The 19,913-nt window shown below is 47.4% G+C and overlaps 9 protein-coding genes across 9 annotated transcripts; 5 read left to right on the top strand and 4 right to left on the bottom strand.

Annotated features, from left to right (window-relative positions):
* Positions 1-223: 223 nt before the first annotated feature.
* On the bottom strand, positions 224-1,544 carry I302_108839 (uracil phosphoribosyltransferase; the record flags this gene model as incomplete). Its single annotated transcript, XM_019194565.2, has 8 exons — positions 224-250; positions 356-424; positions 520-665; positions 769-824; positions 912-990; positions 1,056-1,149; positions 1,245-1,299; positions 1,417-1,544. The coding sequence occupies 8 exons, from the start codon at positions 1,542-1,544 to the stop codon at positions 224-226; spliced, it is 654 nt and encodes a 217-aa protein (XP_019043401.2).
* Positions 1,545-2,371: 827 nt separating this feature from the next.
* Positions 2,372-4,663, top strand: I302_108838 (uncharacterized protein; the record flags this gene model as incomplete). Its single annotated transcript, XM_019194564.1, has 8 exons — positions 2,372-2,563; positions 2,635-2,784; positions 2,861-2,923; positions 2,994-3,134; positions 3,229-3,459; positions 3,546-3,739; positions 3,867-4,006; positions 4,071-4,663. The coding sequence occupies 8 exons, from the start codon at positions 2,372-2,374 to the stop codon at positions 4,661-4,663; spliced, it is 1,704 nt and encodes a 567-aa protein (XP_019043400.1).
* A 159-nt stretch (positions 4,664-4,822) lies between these two features.
* Positions 4,823-6,548, bottom strand: I302_108837 (uncharacterized protein; the record flags this gene model as incomplete). Its single annotated transcript, XM_019194563.1, has 10 exons — positions 4,823-4,897; positions 4,967-5,043; positions 5,108-5,187; positions 5,287-5,402; positions 5,499-5,758; positions 5,883-5,959; positions 6,046-6,084; positions 6,157-6,195; positions 6,272-6,313; positions 6,418-6,548. 10 exons carry the CDS (start codon positions 6,546-6,548, stop codon positions 4,823-4,825), a joined length of 936 nt encoding a protein of 311 aa, XP_019043399.1.
* Positions 6,549-7,239: 691 nt separating this feature from the next.
* On the bottom strand, positions 7,240-8,285 carry I302_108836 (uncharacterized protein; the record flags this gene model as incomplete). Its single annotated transcript, XM_019194562.1, has 5 exons — positions 7,240-7,317; positions 7,379-7,441; positions 7,539-7,977; positions 8,091-8,165; positions 8,236-8,285. 5 exons carry the CDS (start codon positions 8,283-8,285, stop codon positions 7,240-7,242), a joined length of 705 nt encoding a protein of 234 aa, XP_019043398.1.
* Positions 8,286-8,840: 555 nt separating this feature from the next.
* On the top strand, positions 8,841-10,324 carry I302_108835 (ubiquinol-cytochrome c reductase, iron-sulfur subunit; the record flags this gene model as incomplete). Its single annotated transcript, XM_019194561.1, has 4 exons — positions 8,841-9,048; positions 9,329-9,640; positions 9,825-9,969; positions 10,126-10,324. The coding sequence occupies 4 exons, from the start codon at positions 8,841-8,843 to the stop codon at positions 10,322-10,324; spliced, it is 864 nt and encodes a 287-aa protein (XP_019043397.1).
* A 511-nt stretch (positions 10,325-10,835) lies between these two features.
* I302_108834 (mitochondrial 54S ribosomal protein mL57) lies at positions 10,836-12,091 on the bottom strand (the record flags this gene model as incomplete). The annotated part of the gene is made up of 3 exons (XM_019194560.1): positions 10,836-11,057; positions 11,344-11,909; positions 11,980-12,091. 3 exons carry the CDS (start codon positions 12,089-12,091, stop codon positions 10,836-10,838), a joined length of 900 nt encoding a protein of 299 aa, XP_019043396.1.
* Positions 12,092-12,610: 519 nt separating this feature from the next.
* On the top strand, positions 12,611-13,862 carry I302_108833 (uncharacterized protein; the record flags this gene model as incomplete). Its single annotated transcript, XM_065870739.1, has 7 exons — positions 12,611-12,874; positions 12,951-12,993; positions 13,064-13,317; positions 13,376-13,432; positions 13,509-13,572; positions 13,643-13,743; positions 13,830-13,862. 7 exons carry the CDS (start codon positions 12,611-12,613, stop codon positions 13,860-13,862), a joined length of 816 nt encoding a protein of 271 aa, XP_065726811.1.
* A 1,115-nt stretch (positions 13,863-14,977) lies between these two features.
* Positions 14,978-17,093, top strand: I302_108832 (uncharacterized protein; the record flags this gene model as incomplete). Its single annotated transcript, XM_019194558.1, has 8 exons — positions 14,978-16,127; positions 16,274-16,355; positions 16,422-16,445; positions 16,513-16,577; positions 16,701-16,744; positions 16,798-16,866; positions 16,952-16,970; positions 17,032-17,093. The coding sequence occupies 8 exons, from the start codon at positions 14,978-14,980 to the stop codon at positions 17,091-17,093; spliced, it is 1,515 nt and encodes a 504-aa protein (XP_019043394.1).
* Positions 17,094-18,500: 1,407 nt separating this feature from the next.
* Positions 18,501-19,884, top strand: I302_108831 (uncharacterized protein; the record flags this gene model as incomplete). Its single annotated transcript, XM_019194557.1, has 8 exons — positions 18,501-18,990; positions 19,058-19,136; positions 19,206-19,229; positions 19,295-19,359; positions 19,440-19,483; positions 19,560-19,640; positions 19,721-19,739; positions 19,817-19,884. 8 exons carry the CDS (start codon positions 18,501-18,503, stop codon positions 19,882-19,884), a joined length of 870 nt encoding a protein of 289 aa, XP_019043393.1.
* Positions 19,885-19,913: the final 29 nt, after the last annotated feature.

Here is a 19,913-nt window from a genome sequence, read left to right as displayed (position 1 = left end):
AAAATCATGGGTCGTGTGGTCCAAAGATGGGTTATAATCGAAAAGATGCATGAAGCGACAAGAGACCATTGAGGGTTTATATACAATTCTAGATGATGCGAATATTAAGTTGACGATGACCGATATGGGTATGAAGGATAAGACTGGAGCAGGAATACAGGACATGGGATATGTCCAGTAATTATCGGAGATACTGGACAAGTTGATGCAGTGTATTGGACTGTTAGATGGTACTGTAGAGCCGATCACCCTGGATTCAAGAGATAAAGAGCATCAGCCATTATTGGTTGATGTGTAGATGTAAGGAGGGGTGTTGTTGATGTTTAGGGGAGGAAGACATCAACGATCGACTCACAGCGTCTCCTAGACCGGGAGAGATATACCCTTTCTCAGTCAAGATATCATCCACAGCACCGATATAGATCTGAACAGAAACGTTTAGCAGCGTGAGCATCTTACCTTAACCCGTGCAGCCCACTAAGCGGCAAGGATAACGAAGGTCGAGCTTGAATCACTCACCTCGACATCTGGGAACTCCTCTGCGACATGTTGAACGCCCTGCTTTGATCCTAGGACAGAGATGATCTTGATTTGCGATGGGCTGAGACCCCACTCTGATAACATGTGGATTGCTGCTAGGGCAGTACCTCCAGTGGCGATGAGAGCTGTGCGGCGGTGTGAATTGATCAGCTTCACCTTCAGACGACTCTCGTCGGATAGAGGGTCTTCGAGACGAGCTGCAATGACTAAAGAGTAGGAAGGACTCACGATCAAGTAAGAATACGATGTCGGCTGTGACTTGACTGGGCAATTTGGAGTAGTACCTATGAACAGATCCATATGTCAGCCTCTGACAAACTTTGGCAATCCATAAAGACAATGATATAGTCAGAGATGAAAGTCAGACTCACTCTATAGCTTGAAGCGAGACTTTATCTCTGAACAGACCTAGGTGCAGTACAGTAGCTTCTGGGAACATCTCCAGGGCGGCTGCAAGTACATAGCAAGAATCAGCTATTTCATAAGTGTACATTACAGCCAGATAGCTAGCTCACCATCTTCCAATCCCAGACCCGCTCTCAGGATAGGTGATAAGCCAACACGCAGGGGGATGGTCTGGCCGGTAAACGGAGCGACGGGTGATTGGAGCTACATCATAGCATCATCAAGATTAGCTGGATGACACATTTCACATGTTTTCTAATGATCCGGGAGTCACAATGATGGAGAAAGTTGTTACTCACATTAGGTACATCAGCGAGAGGTAGATGCCGAGAGGCTTCGTATATGAGCATTGACCTATCTCAGCGTCATCATCAGTTTATCTCCTGCATATATATGAGGATGCCCCATATCATGTTCTGATATGCGGATAGGACGAGACTATGTCAAGCGAGGGGGAATCGATTTACTCACCCAATAGCCCTTATACCTTCTCGGAAGTCCTTTGCAGGCAGGTCATGTAATCTGAGTTGAGTGAGTTTGGATAATACCAAGGGATGAGAAGAGATTTGGACTTTGGGTGAAATGGTTGATGTTGACATTGTGTGTTTCGATCTGAGCTGGATAAGTGAGGAATGGGCGAATGATGTCGCCGAGGTAAGTTTTATATAGTTGTGGGTACAGGAGAGCGAAGCACGAGTCGATACTGAGAAGACACAGAGAAGACACGACGGATGCAGGAAAGGGGGAAGGTGCGATAAGGCCGGACCGCTTGATTTGATACAGTGTTATGACTCGAAAAGAGACGATGGAGTCGACTCGGGGAGAAACCGAAGAGGCGAGAAGTGAGGAAGACGTTTGTAATCACAAAGGAGAGTTCTAGTCGTGTTCTGATGACAATATGTGGAATGTAATCAACGATGATCTGTTTACAAACGTTGTACTGATACAACCCATCTGACGATTCAGATAGCGAAGGGGTAGAGCACGGTTATCTGTTTAACCCGATGCTATCGGGCTAACCCACGTGTCGCGAAGAGAATGTCGGAGATGGCCTATATGGATAGATGAGATGTCTGCAAGGTGATGCTTCTTCTCACTCCGCACCGCAGCTTGGGTTGACTAAGCGTACAATGACCCGCTAGAGTGAGCTGAAGACTGAACGTATACAGGCGCACAGAGATAAGACGGTGCATGACACTACATGAGCGGAAAGGAAGCTTGTCGTCAGCAAAGATTGTGAGCCTGATATTCTCGTTCAGGAAGGTATGGTTTGTTTGGTCCCAGCACTTCCAGTATCAGGCTGACGAACTCAATTATTGTGACGAGCCTGTCTTTCGTCTCTTCCTCGCATTCAGCTCATCATCCAGATTATAGCACTTACATAGTAATGTAGAGCAAGACAGACAGATATGATTCTCAAATCAGCATGAACGACATAATAGACCTAACCGGCGAATACCCCACACCCTCCTCGCAAATTCCAGCACCTCCATCTTCAACATCCTCAAATTACGAAGATGAGGCTGAGGGCTCAACCCCTCCATTGAAATGGTACAAGAAGGTCAATACTGGTAAAGGAAGAGGCGGCCATCCGTACGTTTGTGAGGCTATTGCTATGGTGAGTACATTACTCCCCAATCCCCCTTACCAGCCTGGGTGAGACTCGTACAGCTGATTCGCGGATCCTAGCAAACTTCCAAAGAACCTTCCTTCAGATACGAGGATTGTAAATTCTGGCCGTTTGTCAGAGCACTAAATCCCTGGAGAGTACCTAGCGATGTTGAGTGGAGAGGCTGGAAGGAATATGATGGGACGATTGCGTTGTGTGCTATTGGTAAGGTGAGTTGAGTTGAGTCGTTCCTCGCTTCCCTCACAGCTGTCTCCAATGCTAATGGGCTATGTATGGGTTTGATAGGTGGTAGTTGCCAGATGTACGGAAAACGATCCTTGGAAAGTCCTTTGGGAACTGGACATTGAAGTGAGCTCTCTCTCTGTGACCTTTACCTGTGCCGCAGTACTGATATTCAGGTCGCGTTGCGCGAGTATAGGATTACCCATACACCGTCGCATGGTCTTACCATCCATTCTCATGTCATCCGATAATAGCCACAGCAGGTCAGAAGGGCTTGATCTACATCATCGATGCCATTACCAAACGATGTATAAGGATACTGAGAGGACACGGCGGGGTAAGTTTACCTCATCCTTCAAACTCCCAATGAACCTAGTCCCAGTAGGTGCGACGGAGCATTCGGTACTGATGTGTAAATGTCATACTCATAGGACATAACCAACCTCTCATTTCACCCTTTACATCCCCACATCCTATCTTCCACCTCGTACGATAAAACCACAAGAATATGGAATATCCTTGGATCCGACCCGCCTGAACTTCCGAAGGGTGAGAAACCGAGTATGAACTTTCCCATGGGGGATGCGGACGAGGGCAATTGTCTGGTCGCGATACTAGCGGGGGATAATAGGGGAGGTCATAGAGGTTATGTTGCTTCTGCTGTAAGTGACGTAGTCAGCCGAATGAATCTGCTGTTCGCAAGTCAGCTGATGGCTAAATGATGTATGATGTATGATGTATGATGTAGAGTTTCCACCCAACGAAAAATGCTATTGCGACTGTCGGTCTAGATAGACATGTGAAGATATGGCCTCTTCCCGCATTCCCTAGACCCTCTCTCAAGGGTGTTCCGACACCCAAGGGATATAGGGCGAGGATCATTCATCTACCGTTATTTAGTAGTACGAGGCTGCATGAGGATTTCGTAGATAATGTTGAGTGGTGAGCTGAGAGTTGGACTATACGTCCGATGCGAGTTGACCCTATCCCACCCGACTTTTGACCAGTAACTTAATCGTGAATCGGACTAGGGGTGTACAATGCTAACTTTTCTTCTACTTACATCCAGGCTGAACGAATACACCCTGATCACCCGCTCACGAAGGCAACTCAAGATCTGGCAATGGCTAGCCTACGCACGGTACTTCGCTCCCAACGATCCTCTACCGAAAAGCATGGATCCGACAAGTCAGGATTACATGGATTCAGGTATGCGTTCCTTGTATTAGAACTTGAACCTGGCTGAGCTGATCGTAATGGTTTGATCATTCAGGCTCTTTCATGCCGATAGTTACATACCCGCTCGGATCAGATTGTTGGGCTATGAACCTATCTCTCCATCGACCAATCCCATTCCCTCGGGAAGACAGTGCAGATGAGGACGACAACACAGTGTATGATCCGCTCATAGGCATGGTGGCACATCGTCAAGGAACATTTACACCGGAGATCATACTTTTCAATCCGCTCTTGGCGAGAGATCATCCATGTGACATTCCGCCACCGATAGATGAGAAGCGAATAAACGATAAGGTCGAGGACGGTTCAGATTCCGATTTGGACTCCGAGGAGGATGAGGATGATGATGGGATCTCGATCAGCAATCGAAGTAGGAAGCAGACTTCGTCTAATCCTAATGCCAATGCAACAGGGACGAACCCATCTTTGGAATCTTGGCGACTGATCCCGCAAGAATATCAAACCATACTTCAAAAACATGCTAAGAGGGGGTTCAAGGTGTCCAACAAAGCTACGAACGTGTGTAATGTATCTATCTCCCCTGGGGGAGCAGAGTGGATCGTGGGTGTTGGCGAACCGGGGATGGTGTTTGTTTGGAAGATGAATAGGAGGTGGAAGTTTAGGTGAGAGCGGATGTGATTGGTATTAGTAGATACATCGTTAGGAGGCTATGTGACACTTGTAAAGATGAAGAAAACCAGAGAGTCTGCTACCGCGATACAGTGATCGAGGAACAATAGGTGAAAGTATGGTGTCCTGCATTTTTACTTATCATACATTGGTATTTTACACCTTCGCCTTCTCACTCTCATTACCCAATTTACCTTCCGATACCACTTTCCCGTCGACCTCTTTGACAACCTTTGACCGATTCAGAAGAGTCAGCAGGAATAGACTCACCCAATTAGACAGTGTACGACCATGACTCACCTCCTGTCCCAGTTCTCTCACTCTGTCTATATCATGTCCTATCAAACTGACGTGTACCCCAGAATACAAGTATGGGTCTATACCACAACGCACAACGTCCATCAGCCAGTGTTAAGGCATAGAGTACTGAACCGCACTCACACGATCCAATCCTTATACCTTCTTTCTTCACTCTGGCTTGCAACTCTGTCAGGTACGGTGCGATCACAGATTCGGGTTTGCTGCGATCACACACATGGACGCAGTCAATATCAGCTAACAAGTAACAAGTAACAACGATCATAGAGATATAGGAGATGTTTTTGATTGAGGTCACTCACGAAGTGTATATGAGATGTCTGAATGGTTTGCTCGATGCGGGAGGTAAAGGTAGGTAAGGCGTTAAGCCCAAAAGGAGTTGTTGGAATAATGAGGGAATACCAGGGAAGATGCACAGCTACCAAGACGATGTATACATCAGCTTTGGCAACATAATGGCGAGATCTTGATTGGGACAAGTAAGGTAAGAGAAGGTGGGCATGTTCGAACTTACCTTCCCTCCAAGTCTGACCACAGGAACCCACTTATCCCCCTCCACAAAAATCACCTCGCTCTTACTTTCCTCTTTCCCTGCTTTACCGGTGTTAGTAGGAAACAACGCCATTCTCTCCCTAGCTTCCTTCTGAGCTGGCGTGGCGTTCTTCAACTGTTCTTTACGTTCTGGGGGGGAGAGCTCCCACATCCTCCTGAGCGTTTCGGGATCATGTTGAAGGGGGAGGTTGAAGGCTTTGGCGAGAGAGGCGTAGGTTATATCTATGCGATGGGGATCAGTATCTCGTTGTTTCCCAATTTTGAGGTGAAGTGACAGAATCATCTAGATGGAGTTGAAGAGTGTGATCCTGTGCGGGGATTAGTTTAGATTAGAGATTCTACTCACCATCGTGGGTTGGGCCGATCCCTCCTGAGGTAACCACGAAGTCATATTTCTCCGTCATCCTTCGAGCGGCCTCGACGCTGTGCACAGAAGTCATGATATTAGCAACTGAGCGGTATGATCGAGAAGAGACCATCGCTTCATGTCGTTGAAGGGGATCACTCACATCTCATCCTCGTCATCCGCAATGACTTCTATACGTTTCCTGCGATAAATCCATGTTTATGAGTTCGATCTCCCTGAACGAAAGTGATGGCTGGAGGATAGCCAGACTTACAATTCAATACCGAGATCAAAGCAGAATTGAGCGAAGAAGCTGCAAGTCCATACAAGTCAGTATATCATCCCTCTGGAGGGCGAGTACAGCGCAAAGGCCCGAGGGCTACGCTCACTTTGAATTGGTATCTTTCGTTTTCCCATTCAAGACCTCGTCACTGTGAGTTGAGTGATCCAGTCAGTCTGGCACGATGTACGATGAAATACAATCAATTTGAATTGGATTGGTTGGGTTGGGTCGTTCAAGGAACGGGCGACATACCCTATGATCAGACATCCAGCTGTTTTGATGAACTTCCCCTCACCAAGCGGACTCGGTACCGAGGAAGGATCGGTAGGTTTTAGCTTTACGGAGCTAGATTGTTGAGAAGGGGACGCTGCTGGGCTGGACATTGTTCGTATGGTAGTTATCGAGGCGGTCCTAGATTTGGAGTATGAAGGGTTGATATTGGTTCTGGTCCTGGCGATCAGGGATGTAATGGATCTGCAAGTGGTTGAATTCGTGATTCGAGCGCGATATATACTTCTGGGGAGGGATGCAGAGAGAGATATCCTCAGAGGCATCACCGAAGCGTTCGCAGGACAGGATGTACAGATAGATGATTGTAGATTGCGGACAACTGGGTCGATTGGCTTGTCGAGATCAGAACTGCGATGAGATGTTGTTAATCTCGGGAAAACAAACTAGCGTAAGATAAACTATGACGCACGTCATCGGACAAACCCAATCGACCTTGACTTGACACGAGGCATCCATTAGACCAAAGCAAATCAAGTCTCACAGAAGCTGCGTGCACGACTGTGATGCAGTAGTATGTAAGATACTGAGCGAGCATGAGAAGCATTCAGATTCAATACATCCCAGACAATCAGATTTGGCAGAAACCAAAAAAGCAGAGACAGACAGCAGTTCAAACAAAAACAGGATTTGTGTATATTTCGTGTATATTCAACCTCGACAAACGGGAACACTACAACGCATTCTGAGCTAAAAGAGACCACTTGCAAGATAATGGATAAGATAGAATGAAAATAAGATTCAGATTGAGCTTCTGGCGTCTGCTTGCGAGAAGACGAAGCAAACCTAGAAGTCACCTCCCATATCACCCATATCACCACCTCCTCCATCCTCGTATCCGTCCATGTAGGCGTCATTTTGGCCCTACAGTCAAGTCAAGCGAGGTTAGCATCGTACTTTATCATCGATTATAGTTTTAACTTACATCGGATATCATGTTACCAATCATCATACCACCTAAGAGACCACCACCCAAACCGAGGGCGGCCTAAACCGATGCGAACCCAGATCTGTCAGTTTGTGATCCAGGTTATAGAAGGTGCGATAGTACGAAGGGTAGGTGACGAATCAGAGACGTTACTCACCGCACCTCCAGCACCCATACCTTGTCTTTGGGGTCTACCATACATGGGCTGTTGCTGCACGTACCCACCCTGTTGAGGGTACCCTCCATACCCTTGTTGGGGATATCCCTGTTGGTATCCGCCATATTGTTGCTGTTGGGGATACCCACCATATTGCTGTTGTTGGGGATATCCACCATACCCTTGTTGAGGTCTGTTATTCCCTCCACCAAGTTTGGATAAGAATCCTCCCAGACCCTTCTTCTTCTCCTGGGGAGGAGGGGACGCGTACCCTTGAGCGGGCGATTGGGCGTAAGACTGTTGTTGTTGGTACGGTTCAGGGGTCGATGATTGTTGCCCGTATGAGGAGGTATCTCGTTTCTCCTCGTATGTGTTTCGAGTGGGTGGTGCGCCGGAGGGCGGGGCGTAGGATTGGGTGGAGGGCTGATCATCTGCTGGACTATCGCACGTTCCATGCATCAGTACAATATTCATTCTCCTGGGTTGAAAGAAAAAGTATGAGGGCTGTGAAAATGCCAAGAGTAGGTGGCAAATCGCCATCGCTAGACTCACTGAGTCCATTGTGAAGCTGCTCCACCGGGTGAGTTCTTGTTAACGTAGAACCATGTTTTGTACTCTTCGTTGAACCTGTCAAGGCGAAGGAGTATCAGCATCATACCCACCCAGATGTCCGACAATGAAGGTGAGAAGTACTTACTGGGTGATCCAGCCTTCTGGTAATGGTCTGGAATCGGGATTAGCAGTCATGATGCTCGAGTCTTGGCGTGATTCTTGATTGAATAGATATGTGGGTGGCAAGATGAGGTGAAGTTGATAGAATGGATAGGAAGAGATGAGTTTGTATATGTATAAGTATACAATCCGAAAGGAGTATGAGAGAATAAATGCAGATGAGGAATATCGAAAGGATGGGGGGGGTAATACCAAGGACAACGATGATTGATCCACGCCATCACTCCCATCACTCCCGGCATCATCACTTTCACCGGGCCATCACCCATCATCATCACTTGCGCACGGGCTTGGCAGGGTCACTACAGGCTCATGTCCGTGTATGTCCACCGTGAGAAAGCTACAAATGGCACACCAGTGCCACACTCAAGGGGATATCGGAATATTCCGGAATTAGTCATCTGGTGATGTGTATGGTGGGATGAACCGACGAATCAACGATGCTCCGATTTGATACACCAACCAGTAAACCACCAGTGAACCAGTAACGACCAACACATTTATATCGTTATAGCAGTTGATACCATATCTCACCCCAACCTACATCTCATCCCCCTCGACATACCCAAAATGGCTGCAGTAAGCAGAATAAACCTCCTCCCCACAAGCAGGACACTCGCCTCGGGTGTACCATTCGCTCCTAGGATCAACAACTCCGTTCCAGTTGGACTTTCAGGAAACCACGGTCATGGACATGGTGCCGCTGGGGCTAGATCGGATGTACCTCAGGCTTTCGCTTTTAGAGTTGGTGCGAGGGGACATGTAGGAAAGACCAATGGTGAGTATGAGTGTATCTGATCAGGGTGATGAAGAGAATATATATGGGAAAACAAGTTGGGATCGAGAGAAAGAGAGGGGAGTGGTGAGATCGTGAACAATTCAAAGTACAAGTTTGGTTTCAGCGGAACGAGCCGTCTGCTGTTCATAATCAGAAGAGAGAAGAAAAGAAAAGATCAGGATGAGGATCAGGAAAGAGCTTTAGATCCATCGCCTTTAGATGAAGGTTAAATAACGAATAAAATTCGAACTGACTTATACACCATTATCCCCCCACGTAGCCCTCCCAACCTCCTCATCCTTCCAACAACGACACTTCTCCTCCACCCCACTCCGATCCGTCGCCCACCCAATGGCAGGAGCGACAGGTATCCCCCGAGCGTCCGCCACTGGCGTACCCGACTTCTCACCTTACAAAGCCAAGAGCGCACCATTGAACAGAACAGTCTCGTACTTTATGGTCGGCGGGTTGGGTGTGCTCGGAGCATCAGGTATCAAATCTACCGTTTCGGACATCTTGAGTAATATGGCTGCGTCTGCCGATGTCTTGGCGTTGGCGAAGATTGAAGTTGAGATGGGGGCTATTCCAGAGGGTGAGTAGTTGTTCTTATGACATGGGGAGGTGGCAAGTGCGATCTGGAGGGAGAAGGCGGATCGAAGAGGAGGAACGGAAATACAGGGACTGGAACAGCCAGAGTATAGAGAGTAGAGCGAAGGATTCGGAGATGATTCCATCATTCAGAGGAAGATAGACTGACCATAATGTCCCGTCAACAGGTAAAAACCTTATCGTCAAATGGAGAGGAAAGCCAGTGTTCATCCGACACCGAACCTCTGACGAGATCGACGAAGCCAACCAAGTCGATGTCAAATCTTTGAGAGATCCCGAGAAGGATGACGACCGAGTACAACGACCTGAGTGGTGGGTTTCTGTTCAATCTTCTAACCACTCTTCATCCCCAACATGCAATCTATCTTCACGACAACTCCCCTCCATTGCCCCCTCATTGATCCATGTTCTCATATCTCGCCTTTTCGACGAACACTAAAGCTAACGTTTCTTCTGATCATCTCACAGGCTCGTCATGTTGGGTGTCTGCACGCATCTGGGTTGTGTCCCCATCGGTGAAGCAGGTGATTACGGAGGATGGTTCTGCCCATGTCACGGTTCCCACTACGATATCTCTGGTCGAATCAGACGTGGTCCCGCTCCTTTGAACCTTGAGGTCCCCGAATACTCTTTCAACGACGATGAGGAGAAGATCGTCATTGGTTAATTGAGTGCGATTTCTGATATATACCATAGACAAGATATTCGGAATGAATGGGTCTTGTAGTAGGGAGTGAGATGAGCATGGATCTTATGCAACGCATGGCTTGGACATTGTTGCGGCACTTGCACTCGCCAACCGGTGTGAGATCTACTTATACGTTGCACGTTTGTACATCTCATTCCTTACCTCGACAAGGGTATATCGTGTTGGACTCGATCACTTCAAAGTGAAAGAGGATGTTTTGTCACATTGAGGGGTTTCATTCTGCACTTGATCGGAAGGTAACGGATCGATTCTAATCAGTAACGTTGGATCTCTCGCTGAATGACGGGCGAGATGATATAGTAAAATCTGCGATCTCAACGATAACCTTGAGGTGAAGCGAATCGCAACAATCCATAGCTGTATCGATGCAATGCAATGGTGTGTGATTCATGCGCAACATAAACATCATGCTCTCCAAGCCTATGTGTACTACTATACTTCCTTTCAATGGGTTACACAACCTCATGCTCTACACCCTCAATATCCCTTTCCCAACCTTCTCAATCTGTTCCCTCTGATCCAACACCCTCTCGATCAACCTCGGATCCCTAAGCTGCGGTATGAAATGCGGTAAGATGTGCAGGTGGAATGCTCTCTGTGCGGCTGGTGAGCCGAATTCCGTGAAGATTGCGCCTAGGATGGACTCGACGGCCATCCCTTGGATTTTGGCATCGCCTGATTCGCGGGACGTCTGTGGTTCAGAAGGGAATCAGTAATGTATTCCATATTGAAAATCGTATTCTGAGGGGGAAAGACAATGAAGAGGAACCGATTCGAAGCATAGTTGACGTGAAATGACATGAAGGAGAGGGAAATCTGGGTTGAACGGCCACGCTATCTGACCGACGAGGGATACCACCAAAACGGCGAATGAATCCTCTGAATGCCTCCTGAGATATTTTTTTCTGCTGACAAGAAGATATCCCGAGACACTATCCAGAATCGATCTCAAACCCAATGCCCAAAACGCAACTCACCTCATTCCTATCCCACCTAACCACCTCCCCAACATTCCAATGCGGCGCCACGACCCTCCCCAAATTCCTCGTATCCCTCAGCCCATCCAACCTCTCCTCCAGGCTCTTCCCTTTTAAGAAATCCGATGCGTCCAGCCTAAGCGGTGTGGTCGTACTTGAAGGGAGGAACGAATCATGTATGAACATCGACAAGTAAGTTTGGAAAGCCCTTCGACCGAGGAACGATAATCTGGAATTATGCGGTTCGTTCCCTATCGAAGAGCTCTCCTGAGAGTTTAAGTGACGTATGGAATGGGAATAGCGATATGATTTGTGGGTCAGGATCTGAAGGGATAGGTCGGGAGAGAATTGTCGGTCAGACGGTAAGGATAGGAGAGTGGTTAAGAATGATTGAGCTTCGAGTGGAGTAAGTGATCGGGGGGTGGGGCGCTCGTATCGTGATGGTCTGGAGTATGATGATTGCGATTGTGGGGGGAACGAGGATGAGGAAGAGGACGATGGAGGTTGTTGGTAGGATGGGTTGGGGGATTCTGCTAGGGTGGCTGCTGCTGAGTATGGTCGAGTGACTGATCATTATCGTTACGAGAGTTAGCTGAACTGATGTAGATCAAAGACATGGACAAGGGTTTAGCTCACCATGCAATATATTCCTCCTACTACGGGGTAAATTTCGACCCGATAGCGATGGAGCGACCAGCTGCCTGGTCGATCGCATGACCGATGAAGTTGAGGACGACGCAAATGCCATGGTTCGGAATGTACTGCCAATTAAACCAAGATGTCCGTTCGAAATGATTGATGATTTCCTGTAGTCAATCTTCTTCTGACTCTGACTATGCTTCTGCTTGTGTTTGGTCTGCTGAGCTGTGTGCGATATGTGTGATGTTGAAGCTGATGTCGCTCACAATGTCATTCAGCTAATTTTGACATGTACGTTGTGATTTCGAAAAAGTCGAAAAGAAGTCAAGTAAACCATCTATGAGGTCGTATGCAGCGGTGTTATAAGCGGGGTAAGCCAGTGTGGCATATTTCTGGACTCAAGTTACACGCGTGATTTTCATGTTGTGGGTCGCGTCGATCAATGTTCAAGTTGGACATTTTGACAGCAACAACAACAACAACAACAACAATACATGTAACTAAGCATTATACGAATACTGAGACCCACTCGATACGACATTACTCAGTCAAAGGAGAAAGACCGATCAAACTTGCTTGTAACATTACCGATATCGCCATCGCCAGCTGATTCTCTAACCACCACAATATGCCTCCACCTCACCCCTTACGTCGAATATCAACCGGCTCCCTATCTTCCCTCGCTAGATCAACCGACCGAAATACCTCCTCAGCCTCTGGCCTGGATCACCTGACAGGAGCGATGGTAGATCTCTCGGATGAGGTGGCAACGCTTTCTTCGAATATACAGCAGATGACCGCTCTTCACGATGCGCTGGGCACATTTAACGAAGCGTTCGCGGGGTATTTGTACGCTTTGAAGATGAATGCTTTTTGTGTGGAGTGGCCTCAGGTGCGTGATCTCTAGCGTTCAGCTATAGATATAACCACCTATGTCGGGTATAGGAGCTGATATATGGTATGAGTAGGCTCCGAATGAACAGAGTTTCTCAAGGATGGAATCGTTGGAAGGTATGTAATTCCCCATCACACAAACATCTCTCCACTGTAAGCTCACTCAGTTGTCTTTGGATCTGAGCAGTCCAAGACCCTGTTCCACAACCATCAACCTCTGCTCAACCCCCTACACCAACCTCAGCACCCTCTCGAACATCCTCTTCGGCGAATAACGCAGCAGATATGACCTACGCAACTGCCTATTCGTTCTCTGAAGATGATCCGGTCCCCCCTCCGAAGGCTAAGGCCAGACCTGCTGCTACGGGATTGAGGAAACCTTCTGGAGGTGTACCCGCCAAGAAAGGGGCTGGGGCTGCTGCTGCTAGGAAAAAGAGGGAGGTGAGTGGTCCCTTTCATTGGAGTAGGGGTGGCATGCTGATTTGGTTTATTGGGGCAGTTGGAAATTTCAGGTATAATAGATACTTTACCGTTGGAGTATAGAGGCGGTGAACCTGTGAGTAATCAGCTTGGTCTTTCACCTGTACGGGAATTGCCAAGATGATTGACTGATTTCATTTTGACTCTTACAGGTCGAGAGAATGCGGATGGAGAAAGTGATCATGAAGCTGATGGAACATCCTGAGGGTATATCACGTGAGTCAGCTCAACCTTAAGTTGTACGACTGTTCACGACATGAGCTGATCATCTCTGTGACCTCGTCAGTGAAGGACATGGTCACGCCACCTGATCTCCCACAAGCCAAGGTAAATAAATGTCTGATAACGCTAGTAGCTAAGAAGCTGGTTCAGAAACCTATAATAAATGTGAGTTGATCTCCGCTCCCTCAATTTTGCCCGTTATATCTATATACCATGCTGACAGACCTTTCATGCTACTTTGTGCTTCACAGAAAGTCACGTTGTACAAATGGGTTGGAGTATGATATTTACCCTTCCTTTGTACCAATACACTCATGTATTTTTACTTCCGGATTCCCCTTTGGACCGTCCTATCATATGAAATCTCATATGAAATCTTGCCTTTGATCGATACAATCATAGATGGTAACGGTGCTCAACAAGAGACGGATTGACGGCCCAGAACGGATCACATTCGATTGATATTGATACAGTAGCATAACAATCAATACTAACATTATAACCGACTAAAAAGGCACAGGGATACAAGTCGCCTTTCATCCGTGACCCGACAGGCAATCAAGCTCGATCCTGATCCTACCAGTCACTCAAAGATATGCGTTACGGACCATCAAGCTTCTATGCTTAGCAGGAGAATCGAAGACAAAGGATCAATTTCTAGCTTTTCTTTCCAATATTGAAAGCCCGAACAAACTCCCCAATCAGATCTTGGCACGTCGATATCCCTTTGGACCTTTGGGATTTGCAATGCCAGAGGAGAGAAGGATCGATGATCTGTCGACCGACCCCTTCCTTGCGATTGAAGCTAATCATCGTACTGATTATTTGACCAAAGCCCTCGAATAAGACTAGATTCGTAGGCCAACTCCAAGAACGATAACATGAATAATCGTACTCAATAAAAATCTATTAACCCGAATCAAAATCGAAATTTACCCCCCTTCCCCTCATACATCGCCTTTATTTCTTGCTTTATACTTGATTATCCTACCTACTTCAATATCATCATTTTCCCACCAATCTACAATTCACAATCTGATCGTCATTCTGGTCAAGATAGATAGATCACTCTACACTCACTATACGAACTAGATCCATTCATTCTTTATCACTACACTATACTCACCGCATCTCTTTTGCACTGGATTTTATCGTTGTTCTTGTTCATCGGCGTACCCACAGTTGATCGAATCGATCTTATAACTCTCTTTTCGTTTTTGACTCAATTCAACCGCATACAAGCGAAACAAGCTGAGGACAACCCTTTCCTCCTCTCCGCTCTCCGCACTTGGACCAGTCCGATTGAACCTATGACAAAACACCTTCTTCCTCCCTCCTGTTGAGTAATTAGTCATATTGTATCAACCGGTTTGATCTCATCCTCTAGGACGATATCAATATGCGCTCGATCTTCCTCTACGCCTCTTTGCTCATTACGATACTCTCCATCTCTGTTTCCGCTCACCCATCTGGACATCCTAGAAGACGACATGCAGGTAAACAGCGAAGAAGTAGAGCCCAGGTCCAACCTTCCCTCTCATCGTCCACCGCAACCGAACCAACCATTCAAAGTTTGAGTGTCAACTCTACGGCACCTACCGCCATAGGCCTGTGGACGCCCGAATCTCAAGCAGGCAATTTCGACGCGGCTCCAGCTCCTGCCGCTGGTGGTGGTGCTGCCCAACCGAGCTCGAATACTGCAATAGGTTTATTCACCCCTCCGTCAGAGGATGAAGGCTCGCAGGACTCTGAAGCTGGATCAGAGGGGTATGGAGGATGGGGTGGAGGTGGAGGTAGGAAAGGAGGTGGTGGTTGGGGAGGTGGTGGTGGAGGAGGGTGGGGAGGGAAAGGCGGTTGGGGTGGTGGCGGTGGTCAACCATCTTACTCTTATTCGTACTCTTACTCTTATCCTGCTACTACCTCACCTGTGGCGCCTGCTGGTGGATATGGTCAACCTGCTCAGTCTCAGCCGTATCAGGCTCCACCAGTTCAGTCACAACCATACCAAGCACCACCACCACCAGTTTCATCTCAACCATACCAGCCACCAGCAGCTTCGTCAACCAATGTCCCACCTGTCGCTCCCCCCGCCAGCTCAAGCTACGAACGCCCCACAATCTATTCGACAAAATACATAGAAGTCACTGAATGGTATACACCACCTGTATCTTCGGCCTCCCAAGCTGCGGCTCCCGCAGCCACATCATCATATCAACCCCCCGCTGCTCCACCAGCATCCTCGGCACCACCAGCAGGCCAAACCGACCAAGGTGCCGTACCAACCTCTGCACCCCCCGTAGCCCCCACTCCAACACCCTCAGCATACAACACCGGATACTCCTCATCCACTGCCGGTGGGTACTCCTCAAACGCGGTTGTGACCTCTGGCGGACAGGTGGTACATACCTCTTCGTGGAAATCATCATGGACCAACTCATGGTCCAACGCTCCCAGTACGACATCCCAGGCTCCTATACCGACGTCGGCACCGCAGGATGACGATCAGAGGAAGTTTGTGGATTGTCATAATTCTTGGAGAAATCAGTATGGTACGTTGTTCCTCCGTCACGTTCCAGCTCCTTTGAGACTGGCTCTCTTGACGACCAAAGATGGGGAATGGAGAATGAGATCATTCAAGTAAAAGGTCCAATGTGGGGTATATTGATGCTGACTAGATGTTCCGTCGATAACCTAGGCGCCGGAAACGTTTCGTGGGGTAATGAATTGGCTGGGTACGCTAATACCCATGCGAGCGTTTGTGCTTCCATGACTCATACGTGAGTGATCACGCCTGACCTGCATCTAGATCATACTGATGTTGTGTGGTGCTATGATTTGATTAGGAACGGACCATACGGTGAGAACCTGTGAGTTATACAAGTCACTCACTTTTCTTGGAGTGCGTGAGATGCTAATGTACCAGCAACGTTACAGAGCAGTAGGCACAGATGGATTTATCGATATCATCGGGTCAATCCAGATGTGGATGGATGAAGCATGTGAGTGTGGTGCATCATCTGTAGATGGTATCACTACGATCCTAGGGAACAGTGCATCCGCTCTCTTCGCCCTGCTCTGTCGTACAAGCAGCAGCTGATCGGTTGACTTGGATTAATATCTAGCCGAGTACGATGCGAATAATCCGACGTATAGTCATTTCACCCAAGTGAGTCCATCTCGAAAAGAGAGGTAGGTAGTTTGTTAACGCTGCGCGTCAAGGTCGTATGGAAGGAAACTACCACGATTGGATGCGCGGCTATAAATTGTGGGGCCAATACTGGTTTGGCTGTGAGTACTGTCTCCTCGTTTCTTTCCTTCGACACAGGACGTGGGACGTGGGACGTTGACTGATGTTGTGTCATTCCGGTGGTAGGGTCAACTATACGTGATGTGTGAGTTATCTTGTTCGTTTGACGAGATGACCAATGACTGACTTGGTTTTGAGGATTACAGGCGAGTATTACCCTCGGGGAAACGTCATAGGTGCATTCGCTCAGAATGTCGGTAAGAGGTAAGACCGCTTCGCGCTCTCCTTTAGGACAGAATATGGTTTGGGTCAAGACATTGGAATGGAATGGAATGGCTAAGATGAATGGATCTAAGGGTATGACAGGGATTGGGATTGGAATAACGGCTTCTCGAAATTATATGAACGGACTCTCTCTTCTTTCTTGGCTCCCTCCCCCCTCGATTATACATATACACATACATACACATAAACGTACATTTGGGACAATACATACATATATTGTAGATTACTCTACCTTCGTTTTTCTCGCTACGCTGTGCGTATCGTACTGTACATAGATGGCATCCATTGGATCCTATGCATGTTTACTTCCTCTCTGCTCTCTACTATGCAGAACTCTCACATGCAATGCAGCATTGTATGACGATTCCGTTACCAATACCATGTCACCCGGAACTGAACAATCCATCAATCAATCAATCAATCAATCAATCAATCAATCATTCAATCATTCACAAGGAACGCACTTGAAAGAACCTCGTTACAAAGCACCAAGCTCAAATCACGCACGGACCCAGTCGCTCAAAGGGATGAAACGTAATCAATCTATATAATCAATCAATTCATGCAACCCAATCTTGTCACGCACGGACCTCTTCTTGGAATCAATCGCGGATCGGATGTAGAGAGTGTTTCGGAGTATTTAACTTACATCTGAAACGAGGAACGGGGAATCAAGGAGAAAGCCAGGAGAAGAGAAGATCTGGTTACGGGTTGTGGGGTAATTCATTGTACGTTGTAGCCGGCTAAAGTTTCGTGTCTTCGTGTTCGTGTTACGTTTACGTTTCACGTTTACTTCACTTTTCGAGCCTAGAACAATAAGATTCAAGTTGAATGCTGTCATCTCGTGAGCATTGGACGTGATTCTTAAAAACATTGATGCTACAGTACGCTGGACGTAACGCACGAGACACTTGGCGAGAGAAGGAGAAGGAACAGATTGAGAGGGAAGATGCAGGATGAAAGATGAAACGGATGGGTGATGGTTCCTAAGTTGAAGATTTATCGGTGAGTCAATCAATCACCTTCAGAGTCTAGACAACCATCATTCATCACTCATCACTCGTCACCATGGTATAAGGTTATACAACGATGGATGATACAAGGGGGTTTGGAATAGATGTCTCGATCTATCCGATGATTAATGTTACTCGACTATTCTTATTGTTATAAAACCCCATAGCCCCTTCTCGTCTTTCTCTTTTTTCTCTCTTCTTCACCTTCTCATCCTTCTTCTCTACCCACATACACTCCCTCCTTACTGAAGAACAAGGGCTTGACGTCCATAAATACCAACTACTACACTCTTTTTCCTCATTTCTCTTCTTCACGACCATCTCTTACATCCACATCTACAGACCTTGACGACACACGATATTCAACGAAACTTACAATGTTACGACTCACCTCCTCACTCCTCTTCGCCTTACTCTCGGTATCAGTACATGCTGCACCTCATTGCAGACCTCACCAAAATCACACTGTATCAACAGTCACCCAATGGTACACCAGACATCACGCTCAAAGTACCACCGTCTTGCCCACCCCTACTTCCACTTCCACTTCCATCGCAGAGGTAGTTCCCTCAGCGAGTACCGGGAACGGCACCTCACTGGTAATTGAAGATCCATCTGCCAGTGCGGAACCTACCTTCGTCGAGGTCACTTCTACCAGTTCAACCTCCGAGGCACCCGTACCTACTTCAGTGGAATCGGTATCATCTCAAGTGGAAACCATCCCGGAATCATCTACCTCGGCAATCGCAGCAGTACCTACCAACTTGGCCGCTCAACCTACGAACTCTACTTCAAGCGAATCAGGAACTTCTGATCCTGATGCTGATCTGTTGGTCAAATTGCACAATGACTTCAGAGCTCAATACGGTATGTCCCTTCTTCCCACTAATAACGGAGATGCAATAGGTGAGCTGATGTGAGATCGCTATGATAGGTGCCGGTCCAGTCACATGGAGTACCACTTTGGCAGACTATGCTAAGTCTCATGCAACCGCTTGTGATATGCAACATACGTGAGTTGGCCATTTAACTTACCTACAGTAATTCCCATCGACGGTGTGCTGACTTCTGAGTATCGCTAGGAACGGTCCATACGGAGAAAACTTGTAAGTGATCTTCGGCTATCTGTTCCATTGAAGTCGACTGAGCTAACGTGAGACTCGTCCCGTAGAGCCGCTGGAGCAGGTGGTGGATATAGCATTACAGATGGATTCAACGCTTGGGCTGCTGAGGCTCGTAAGTCTGCTCTCTTAGCTACCGTTCAATCCTAACGACCTGAGCTTTCTGAGCTGACAAGATCCTCTGTCCTATAATAGCCGAGTACGACCCAAACAACCCCCAATACAGTCATTTCACTCAGGTAAGCTATCTGCCCCCCAATTGACGAGTCAGGGATCCATGAAGCTGACTCGGATTTCGTTATCCTGACCTTACAGGTCGTATGGAAATCTACTACTGAGATCGGATGTGCTGCTGTCACTTGTGCGGACGGTACCATCTTCAGTGGTGTAGGCTCTGTGAGTTTTCTCAGCCAGCTGTCTGTTTGTTCTTGAAATTACAGAGCGTCAAGCTGATGATACGATTTTATGTCCCGTAGGATTCCCTTTACATCATGTGTGAGTTGATGGTTTCATCCCATATTAGTTGACCCCCTTGAGCCAGGCTGATCATGGATATTGTGGTGATGTGATAGGCGAATACAACCCTCCCGGAAACTACATCGGTCAATTCGGCGAGAACGTCGGATCCAAAACCTCTTAAGATGCGCAGGCTAGAGGCCTGAGCACGAT

The sequence above is a fragment of the Kwoniella bestiolae genome, chromosome 8 (assembly GCF_000512585.2).
Source record: "Kwoniella bestiolae CBS 10118 chromosome 8, complete sequence".
Classification (NCBI taxonomy): domain Eukaryota; kingdom Fungi; phylum Basidiomycota; class Tremellomycetes; order Tremellales; family Cryptococcaceae; genus Kwoniella; species Kwoniella bestiolae.
This window is presented reverse-complemented; position numbering and strand designations above follow the sequence as displayed.